General features: G+C 58.4%; 1 protein-coding gene across 3 annotated transcripts; it reads right to left on the reverse strand.

The window, feature by feature from the left end:
* Window positions 1-2,335: 2,335 nt before the first annotated feature.
* Window positions 2,336-10,136, reverse strand: Tmc8 (transmembrane channel like 8). 3 transcript variants are annotated; one of them, XM_021640237.2, is made up of 16 exons: window positions 10,026-10,136; window positions 9,303-9,550; window positions 9,042-9,190; window positions 8,676-8,825; window positions 8,401-8,486; window positions 7,723-7,859; window positions 7,335-7,482; window positions 6,237-6,407; window positions 5,953-6,092; window positions 4,969-5,092; window positions 4,620-4,717; window positions 4,305-4,488; window positions 4,087-4,217; window positions 3,845-4,003; window positions 3,220-3,298; window positions 2,336-2,862 (listed from the first exon to the last, which is right to left on the reverse strand). In XM_021640237.2, the coding sequence occupies exons 2-16, from the start codon at window positions 9,461-9,463 to the stop codon at window positions 2,617-2,619; spliced, it is 2,163 nt and encodes a 720-aa protein (XP_021495912.1). In that variant the 5' UTR covers window positions 9,464-9,550; window positions 10,026-10,136; the 3' UTR covers window positions 2,336-2,616. The 3 variants fall into 3 exon arrangements, with proteins under 3 accessions (XP_021495912.1, XP_021495886.1, XP_021495903.1); XM_021640211.2 differs by having other exon boundaries at window positions 2,336-2,859; window positions 4,087-4,488; XM_021640228.2 differs by having other exon boundaries at window positions 4,087-4,488.
* Window positions 10,137-10,287: the final 151 nt, after the last annotated feature.

Genomic DNA, 10,287 nt, shown 5'->3' on the forward strand with positions numbered 1-10,287 from the left:
CACTGGAGTTACAGGTGGTTGTGAGCCAACGTGTGAGTGCTGGGAACTGATCCAGGTCCTCTGCCAGCGCTCTGCAAGCGCTCCTGCTGGCTGCGCCATCTCTCCACCCCTTATTTATTTACTGTTGAGACAGGTTCTCACTAATGTGGCCTTGGGCTAGCCAGGCAGACACATCATTTCCGGTGGTGCCCGTCATCTAAGCCCCGGGCCATGCGGCAGACATTGCTTCAGCCACCTCTTTCCGGCGGCTGCCCAACCCTTCTCAGACGCTGCCTGCCAATCCCTGCCCATGCCCTTTCTCCTGAGCCCCCCTCCCTTGTCTTCTGGTTGGCAGCAGCAGGTCTCAAGTCCCCGGCCCGCCCCTCCCGCCCGTCCCGCTTGGGTCTTTTGAGCACACCTTCAGAATTTCTCGTTCAGGTTTATGGTAATGTTATTTTTAGGTGATTTTTATTTTTTGTTTGTTTGAGGCAGGGTCTCACTTTGTAGGTTGTCCTGGAGTCCACTAAATGGACCAGGCCTGAATTTGAACCTACAGAGGCCCACCTACCTGCCTCCAGAGTGCTGAGACTAAAGGAATGCCACCATGCCTGGCCATTTTTTGAATATATTTGATATAAATTCTACCTTGTGCCCTGGCTGGCCTGTAACTCACTATGTAGACCAGGCTAGCCTCAAAATTACGGCTATCCTGCTGCCTCTGCCTCCTGAGGAATGGGGTTCCATGCATGTGCCACTGTGCTGTGCACTAGTTTTGTTTTTGAGATAAGGTCTTGCTGTGTAGTCTAGGCTGACCTCAACCTCATAATCCTCCTGCCTCAGCTTCCCAAGTGTTTGACTAACAGGTGTGAGCCATCAGCCTCGTTGGAAAAAAAAAAAAAAAGAGAATAAATGAAGACCCACAAATGAACCAAGAAGACAGCACTATTGCTGGCCCTTAGAGCTCATGATCTAGAAGAGTGGGCTGAGGAATCTGTGTCCAACCTGTTCCCAGGTGACTGTGCAGCTGCAGCTGCTGCCCTAAAAGCTGCTCATCTTCCCCTGGACGGTTTGTGGTTTGTGAGCACTCAAGCCTGCCTGTGTCCCTCCGAGTCTCGTTGCCCCAGGGACAGGACCCTGTAACCCTGCCCTGCCCCATCTGTGGCCCGAGGAATAGGGTCACCTCCTACTACATGTCTCAAAGCGTGGACCTGCACATGCCTCTGAAACCCTGGCATTTAGAAGCATTTAAGGGGTGTGTGATTACAGATCGGAGGGAGAGGTCATGTGATGGACAGACAAGCAAGGCAAGGTCAGCCACAGGAGGGCCTGAACTGGCCAGGTCTTCAGTGGTCAGCCGAGAAGACTCCAGCCTCCCTGACAGAAATCCAGGCAGGCCCTGCAGGCTGGGGTGAAGTGGAGGCAGGAGGAGCAGGATCTCCTGGCCAGCACTGGCTCCAAGAGCCCCAAGCATCTCTTGGGGTTCTCCCTGACCCCCTGTAGCAGTTCAGAACCTAGCTGCTTGCACCTGCATGCTTTAAAATGTCCCCATGGAACCTGGAGCATGACTTTAACCCCAGCACTTGGGAGGCAGAGGCAGGAGGATCTCTGTGAGTTTGAGGCCAGCCTAGTCTGCATAGTGAGTCCAGGACAGTCAGGGTTATGCAGGGAGACTCTGTCTTGAATCAGACAACAAAGAACCCAAAACACCAACCAAAATCTCGATACAAAAACTGTCCCTGGGCCTGGCTATATCTGGATCAGTCAGTAGGCTCTGTTAGCTTCTGAACTTTATAGCAATTTCCTTCAGTGCTGTGGGTTCAAAGTCACTGCAGCAGGAGATGGGGGTATTGTGAAGAGTCTCAGGCAGAGCTCCAGGTCACACCCCTGCCCTGCCTTTGTTACCCCCAGGAACATATACCCTCCTGGGGTCACCTCCCACAGCACACCCTCCACAGGTGTCGAAGTGCAGGAACCTGCCACTGGGACCCTGGCAGGGGGTGCACTTTCACCCCTCAAGGACTCCAAGCCGGCTCACAGGGACGGCTCAGAGAACTGTGTTCTACAGACGTGTGGCCATGGACCCTGATCTGATCTCCCTGAGAGATTCAACTTCAGCAAGCCACTCTCCGACGGAGTGGCCCCAGAGCCCCGCCCTGGTTTAGTGTGGCTTTGGAGCTCACTGTCTGGTTCAAGCCTGGCTGCTGCTGAGTGCACAGGCAGGTGGGCCTAAAGCCGGTGGTACAATGTGGGGGTCCAGGTATGTTATGGACCAGCTCTTGCATCTTGCAGCATCATGGAGAGCGGTATACAAACATTTCTAACAGCAACCCGTTCCCAAGAAATTTGAGTGTCTCAAAAAAAAAAGTACATTTATAAATCGCATCTTTAACTTAATATACACACTATTATGTACACTATAAAACACTCAAAACATTTGAAGGGATGAGATACAAATAAAACGGAGGTAGAGATTCTCACATTCTTCCTGCTGACCTGAGGATGTGGCCCGCTTTGGTGAACCTGACACAGGCCCAGTACGCAGTGGTTCCGCAGGCCAGATGTTGTGGGGTAAGGAGGTGGGGGTGCAGGAGGCCCTGGAGGAAGCTGCGGCAGGGCCAGGGGAGGTGGGGGCGGGCGCTACAGCTCTGTGTGGCTGGGGAAGTGAAATCTGGAGGCGGGAACCGAGGCACCAGAGCTTGAGGAGCTCAGCCTGGTGGAGGGTCCCAGCCGGGGTGTCCGGGGACCAGGTGAGCCTGGGCACGGGAACCCCGGGCAGAAGGACCGTGGACGCGAAGCTCGAGAGTGAGGGGACTCGGGCTCCGGGCTCAGCTCCGGCAGCAACCGCGACAGGTCGTCCACCAGGTGCCACTTCTCCTGGACCTGCTGCAGGAGAAGCGAGAGGCGGAAGTCTGCTTGACACAAGCCAGAAACCACGCCCACAAAACAACCTGAGGTCACGCCCCCGCCAGGACTTGGTCTCAAAGCAGGCCACCTCGAAGCCCCGCCCCTAACCTAGGAAGCAACGCGGCCCCGCCCCCAACACATCCTACCCGGGACTCAAAACGCGCCCATGACCTACGGCTTTGCTTCAACTCAAGGCCACGCCTCCACCAAAGTCGGCTGTCTCGTCACAGGAGCCGAGGTGTCTTGACACCCGCCACAGGGGAAAAACCCACACCCTCCCCAGCCCCGTCCTCCGGTCTGGTACACGCTCCTCAAGGCCGCAGTGGAGCCACTCACCCACGTCAGTTGCTTGCGCAGCCCATGGATAGCTCTGGCGTTCGCCCGGGACTGGGAGATGCACACAGTCAGAACCAGGCTAAAGCAGACAGGACTCCAGTCAGTCACCTCGAAGGCCACGGGCATCCCCACCTGACTTTCTTGACCCGCCCCTCGTCTCTCTCTTTGAGATAGTCTTGTCACGTAGCTCAGGCTGGCCTGGAGCTCACTCTGTATGGAGGGTGGCCTCAGATTCACAGCAATCCTCCTGCCTCGGGCTCCTGAGTGCTGGGCTAGCAGCCGCGCACCAGCACACCAGCTCTGCTGTCTCAGTCTCAGAGCTCCGAGCACACTGCTTTGTCTTTCCCCTTCTTCCCACAGCAGCTCACTCTGCATCTTCTGGCGCCTCAAGACCGGTTCACCAGGGCTGTGTTTCCTCAGTGGCCATGCAGTCCTCATGGCCTCTTAGGAGCACAGAGGTGCCTAAAGTATGACCCCAGGTCACGTCTCTTTGTATCTTTGAGCCCCCGTTTCCCTGGTTCCTGCACCCCAGTACTCTGTCTAGATATCCTCAGACGTACACCACCCTTGGGAAAGGAAGGAGACCCCTGGGGTTTCTCCCTCCGTCCCTGCTGTCTAGACTCACCTGAGCAGGATAAGGAGGGGGAAGCTGAAGGCATGGGAGCCAAGGTAGTGGAGGGCACGCTGGCCAGGGAGCGGAAGCTGGAGGGCCACCAGCTCCGGTACCACCTGCCAGGGGGCCGAATAGTTGGTGAAGAGGCCGCAGTCCCAGGAGGAGTGGGTGCTGTAGAGATGGGAGTGGGCAGGGTTGTCAGAGCCTGCGGTGGGAGTGGCTGGACCAGCCTCCCAGCCGAAGGCCTCCATCACCTGCTGATGACGTAGGCCAGAGGAGCAGCAGCCAAGAGCAAGCCGAAGAGCAGGACCAGTTGGAAGAAGAAAGTGGTGCTGGACGCTCGGAAAAGCCTTGGGGATACCCTGGAGTTCCTCAGGAGGGTGTACTGGAGGTGCGGGTAACAGGGCTTACCCGAGTGTTCTGTGATGAAGCGCTCAGGATGCGCAGGGGCTGCCTGTCCCAACCCCCTCACCTTCTTGATGTAGAAGGTGAGAAACAGGAAGACACTGTTAAGCAGCGGGAGCAGGGGGCAGTAGAAGAGGCCCATCCAGGTGATGGTCTGTGCAGCCACGATGTCCAGCACATTCTTGGGCACCAGGAACTCCTCCCGGTCCAGCCAAGTCCAGAACCGGTCTGAGAAGCGCTCCACTAGCAGCCTGGGGTAGGGGGGTCTGGGTACACTCCAGGTACGCGAGACACACGGACCTCACTCACTCGTGGGGGCACCCCTGGCTCACGCATGGCTGTGGCCTCCAGCCGCCCCCTGGGGCGTCCCCAGGCAGCTCACCTCCGGGGCAGGCTGACCAGGAAGGCGAAGGCCACGGTGAGCAGGAAGTTGAAGATGGTTAATTTGTATAACTCTTCGCCCACCGAGTTCTCCCAGCACTGCAGTGCAGAGCGAGGAGACCCATCGTTATCCTTGGGGTCCTCCAGGGGCTCTTCCCTTGCTTGCCGGGGGTGGGGCTGGCGGTGGGCTGGCGGCTAGGGCGGGTCTCCGAGGATGCCCAAGCCGGGAGGGCTCCAGCACATCCCGAGTGTGTTCGGGGCGCCCCCTGGGGGCACGGCGTGGCATGGCAGCGCCGCCTCCAGCTACTCCCTAGGAGGCTTTTGCGGGAAGGGGCGGGGCTGCCGCTCACCCGGTAGTCGCAGGCGTCGTACCCGTAGCGCTCGCAGCTGGTCTTGTTCCTGCCTATGCAAAGCACAGTCTGGCCCAGGGAGAAGGAGAACATCCCCAAACTGGCCAGCTTCAGCACCACGCACCTGCGGGAGGGGCAGGCGTCACACGAGGGATGCCACAGAGGGTCGGTCCGGTCTATCCGGAGCACAGAGTGGACCGGGTCCGAGATGCCGGTTCCCGTTCCGGGCTCTGCGCCTCTCTCAGAGCTCAGCGTCCTTCCGGAAGGCCCGGTTCATCTCCCGCCAGTGTTTCTCAAAATGCGGAATGATTCACGCGGAATGGGTCGTGTTTCTCAATTACAGTTTGGGAAATACTGCACCAGCCAGCCGCCCTCTCTCCCAGCTTTACGGTCTATTCAGATGAGTCCCGCAAGAGAAACACTGCACCTTCCTGTGTCCTCAGAGCCTCAGTTCGGACACCTTCATTCTTTTTTATTTACTATGCAGCCTGGCTGGCCTGGAACTCACTATGTAGGCCTGGCCTCAGACTTGAAACTGCCTGCTTCTGTCTCCAGAGTGCTGGAATTAATGGTGTGCACCATCATGCCCAGCTGTTTTTTCAGACAGGGTTTCTCTATATAGCCCTGGCTGTCCTGGACCTCACTCTGTAGACGAGGCTGGCCCTCAAATTCACAGAGATCCACCTGCCTCTGCCTCCCAAGTGCTAGGAATAAAGGCGTGTGCCACCACTACCACTTGGCAAATAGTCAGGTTTTTTAAAGTGTTCACAGCTGGGTCTTGACTCCCCAAGGCCAAAGAGCACCCCCACCCCTCTGAATGGGCCCCTGTTTGGTGCGGTGTGAGGGCTCCCTTCAGGGGAGGCCTCAGACACAGGTCCCTGAGGCTGAATGGTCCAGAAGCACCGCCCACCTCCCCTCTGGTGGTGTACCAGAGACTCTCAGTTCAGGACCTGGGACCACAATGCTGCACCCCCAGATGCTCACCAGATGAGGGTGAGGTTGACCTCGGTGCTAGGAGAATAGTCCTCCAGCTGGACCAGCACTGTGAACAGTTGGGGACCCAGGAAGTTGACCAGGGAGATGACTCCAGGGGGCAGGTACTGGAGCACCAGAAAAAGGGACTCCTATGGGGAAAAGGAGGGGAGGTCAGAGTTCCAAAGACGCTGCTCACATGCAGGGCCTTGACCTGAGCCTCCACTTTCTCATCTGCAAAGTGGAGTCACCTGGCTCCTCCCACAGCTCCCACCAGAAAAGCAGCACACACACACCTCCTTGTTGTCCTGTGAGTACTTAGTGGCCCAGAAGATGGCGCTGATGGCCCCGACCACAAGGAGTGCAAAGAGGATGTTGGTTCGAAGGTAGGTGAGCAGATGGCAGGCCTTCTGGGCCCGCGTCCGCTGTTGAGCCAGCTCCAGGCGGTGGCCCTCTTCCAGCTCCACCTGGAGGCAGGAGGGGAGGGCCCTGAAGGTCTGCACGCCCACACCCACCCTGTCACCAGCCACCACTAATCACACACTCCCTCACTCAGATCCACACTCATGCAGGTGTGTGTGTGCGTGTGAATGCCACAGTGCTCACATGGAGGTCAGAGCACAACTCTCAGGAGCTGGCTCTTTCCCTCACCATGTGGGTTCCAGAGATAAGCATCAAGCTGGCAGTCTCCACAGCAAGGCCCTTTACCTGAAGAGCCATCCTGCCAACCCCTCGCTGATGGCACAGGGTCTGGTCGCACAACCCCGGCTGGCCTAGCACTTACGCAATGGTAGCCTAGGTTAGCCCACAAACTCCTGCCTCAGCCTCCCGAGTGCTAGGATCAGACAAGTACATCGTACCTAGACACACTTATCTATTTATTTATTTTAAGACAGGGCCTCACTATGTAGCCCTGGCTGACCTGGAAATCACAGAGATCCTCCTGCCTCTGCCTTCCAAGTGCTGGGATGAAAGATGTGCACCACACTTTCTTATAACATTTACATGTTCTCATACCCAGCTGGTTCACGCTGGCACCTGGTCACCCTTGCTCAGAGTCACACACTGAGCCAATCACATTTGTCCTCATTTAAATACACTGTCCCATCACTCTGGGAGACAGAGGTTGGCTGATGTCTGTGAGTTTGAGGCCAGCCTGGTCTACAAAGCAAATCCCAGGTAGCCAAGGCTACACAGAGAAACCCTGTCTCAAAAAAAAAAAAAAAAAAAAAAAACCAAACCAAAACCAAACCAAACAAACAAACAAACACAAAACAAAAAACTCCTGAAAACAGTCACAATGCGTTCACACCCTGCATACAGACTTACACACTCACACGGCCCAGCACCCTCTACTTTCATCACCACACATGTGCACTCTGCCTGGCACACACCTTCAGTTCATTGCTGATTTCGTGCTTCTTGATGGTGGCGGCTTCCCGAACCCGGATGCAGAAGTCCCAGGAGGAGAACACTTTGGCACTGAGGGGGGCCCTGTAGCCCTGACCCAGGAGCGACTGCTGTGGAAACCCCTCTGCCATCCTGGAGGAGGGGGAGGACTGCTGTGGGGGTTCCTCCACTCTCGGCAGGGGCTTGGCCGGGATTCTGGCCTCTGAAAGTTGGGGCGGGGATCTCTGTTCTTGGGTGCCAGCCTTGCTGTACAGAGGCCAAGCTGGGGGACCAGGATGAGCCTTGCTGCACAGAGATCTATCTGCCACCTGAGGGTCTCCTTGCCCTGGGAGGGACGGCCAAGGATGGAGGGGAAATGGGGTCTTCCCTCACCGCCGCAGCGTCCCGCAGAAGCAGAGGAGCAGGCAGACCATGGGGCTAAGGAGGTAGGCCAGGCGGATGCTGTATGCTGAGCTGCCCTCTGGCCCTGCCCGATAGGCGCCGTAGAAGAGATAGGTGTTGTTGAAGGCCTGGGGACACACGAGGGCACGTGAATGCAGGCCAGTGCTGGGCCCTGTTCTAAGGGCTTCCTGGCCTAATGATACCCCTGTTTTACAGACACCCAGAGAAGCTAGGTGTCCTGCCAAAGGTGGGGCAGATTTGGATCCAGGACTCAAGACACTGGCTCAGGGGTCTCCAGGGATTGGGGGGTGCTTCCCCTGCCCCCAACCCAGACAGGGTTTCCCTGTGTAGCCCTGCTGTCCTGGAACTCATCCTATAGACCAGGCTGGCCTCAAACTCAAGAGCTCTGCCTGCTTCTGCTGGAGTTAAAGATGTGTGCCACCACGCCTAGTGGGAAGTGCTTATCTTAGAGGCCCGGGCACTTTCCCCCATTTTTCTCTTGCTCCAAGCTGGGTTCTATGGGTCAGCTATAGGGAACCCTATGTCTGGCCTGGCTGGCCTGTGTAAGGCTCTTCTTTAAAAGCTAAAATGTCTCTTGAGGAGCAGGGGTCCTTTCAGACTGGAGTCGCCCAGATGCCCCAGAGCATAGCCAGTGGAGACCTCACTCACCCTGCCAGTTAAAATATTCCACAGTGGGTTGTGGAACCTTGGAATGCCACTCTGGGGCAGGTGGCTGCCAGAGCACTGGAGGTCCGCTGAGGAGGAAGAGAACAGCATCACGTGACCCTCTATCGTCCAACCCCATTGCCCCTACCCCACCACTGAGGCTGTCTGATATTGTGTTGGGAGGCATCCACGCAGATCTTGTCAAGGAGAGTCCAGGGCTAGCCCATGCAGCATGCCCAGGCTGAGGCCCACAAGGTCAGGGCAATCCCAGCACTCACTCAGATTCAGGGCAGGGCCCGGCTCAGGGGGGCGGAGCCAGAGCAGGGGCCACAGCACCAAGCAGGCGGTCAGCAACAGGGTCAGCAGGTTGAGCAGCAGCAGGAAGCGGAGGAAAGTGAAGTAGGACTGGATACCGGTCCCGAAGAGGCCTATGGCGGGGGAAAAGTGGAGGACCACGTTGAGAACCCCAGGGTTGTGGAATGCGTGTGAGTGTGTGTGGGGCAACCCAGGGCCATATTAGCGAGGTCCCTCCACGGTCCCCAGAGGGCTGTCACCCACCTAGGTGTGCAAGGGAGGGATCCAAGGGGTGTACATGCAGGGGCTGACTAGGGAGGTGGGAAGTGAGGGTCGGCACGGGATCCTACCCCCGATTTCGTAGAGAGCTCCCTCCCAGAGCCCGAAGCCACGGGCCAGCCGCTGCGCCGCCTCGGTCAGGTGCTGTCGCGCCACCTTCGACCTGCGGTGCCACCGCTGCCGGCAGGAGGTCTTCATCCCCTCGGGCTCCCGCAGTTCCCTGCAGGACCGTGGGGATGGGGGCGCCCTTGAGTCACACACCGGGCAGGTGCGTCCCCGGGCGCTCCCCCGCCCCCAGCTCAGCTCGGCCGGCGTATCCGAGCAGCACCCACCGGATGAAGCGCTTGTCAGCCATGGCGTAGGGCAGCGTCCGCAGCGGCTCCCGGGAGGCGCACAGCCGCTCCACCTCTTGCTCCCACAGCTCGTCGGCTGCCGCCTGGGGTTCAGGCCTTCGGGGAGCCGGCCCCGACGCCACCGACCACTGGCGAAACATCCCGGTGGGCGCGGCGCGGGACAGGCAGGCAGGATCCTGGCTCGCAGGCCGAACGAGGGGGGCCGGGCCGTGAGCTTCGCCTTGGCCCTGCCAATGCCCACAGGTGAAAAGAAGCCTGCTGGGGTCGGAGCCGGGGCCGTGCCATGCCACCCGCAAAGACACACGACCGAAGCCCGCCAAACGCGGTGAAGGGCCTCCGGGATGTGAGCAGAGAGAAGCCACAGACAAGGCAAAAGGCCGGCTGTCATGAATCTTAAGCTTTGGGGGGGGGACGCAATTGCCGCTCTTTTCCAGAGCTGATTGGCTTCTTAGGAAGTCACCCCGTCCTGAACCCCGACAGCTCCTAGCACCCCGCTTCCCGCAACACCCCAGCTTTGGATGGGCTAGGGCCCCACTCTGTGTTCCTTCACGTCCAGCCTGGGTCTTCTCTGGTCTTAAGGGACCCAGAATAGGAGGCGTGGCTACATCCCCACTCGTGAGAAAAGGCGAACCCCCCAAGCTGCCCGGGGAGGAAGCCCTCTACAGCCCTCGCCTTAATTCTTTGCCCTCTCACCGTTCTTACCTCCACACCACAAGAAGGGGCAGTGACCAAGCTCCCCGAGTAGACCCCTCCTGTGACCAGCTCCCGCACACCAGGCTGGGCTGTGAGGGAGTGGGGTTGGGGTCACGTGACAGGAACCCCCGCGGGGGGGGGGGCACAGCGTCTCCTCCACTCCACCCACTCCCGCCTTCCCCGGCAGTTTCCTCTGCTTCTGGGGTACATTTCCTGCACAGCAGGGCACAGGTGAGACCCGGTGGGCGCTCACCAGGCCCAACCTGTTTTT

This window comes from Meriones unguiculatus, chromosome 7 (assembly GCF_030254825.1).
Source record: "Meriones unguiculatus strain TT.TT164.6M chromosome 7, Bangor_MerUng_6.1, whole genome shotgun sequence".
Lineage (NCBI taxonomy): Eukaryota > Metazoa > Chordata > Mammalia > Rodentia > Muridae > Meriones > Meriones unguiculatus.

What these genes read in the sequence shown, in the direction of transcription:
- Tmc8 (XM_021640228.2), bottom strand. Translation starts at nt 9,463, where the DNA reads ATGTTTCGCCAGTGGTCGGTGGCGTCGGGGCCGGCTCCCCGAAGGCCT. An exon ending in GTCAACCTCACCCTCATCTG is followed by an intron (nt 5,093 to 5,952) that starts GTGAGCATCTGG and finishes CCCCTCCCGCAG; the next exon opens with GTGCGTGGTGCTGAAGCTGG. An exon ending in CTGGTCAGCCTGCCCCGGAG is followed by an intron (nt 4,489 to 4,619) that starts GTGAGCTGCCTG and finishes CCCCTACCCCAG; the next exon opens with GCTGCTAGTGGAGCGCTTCT.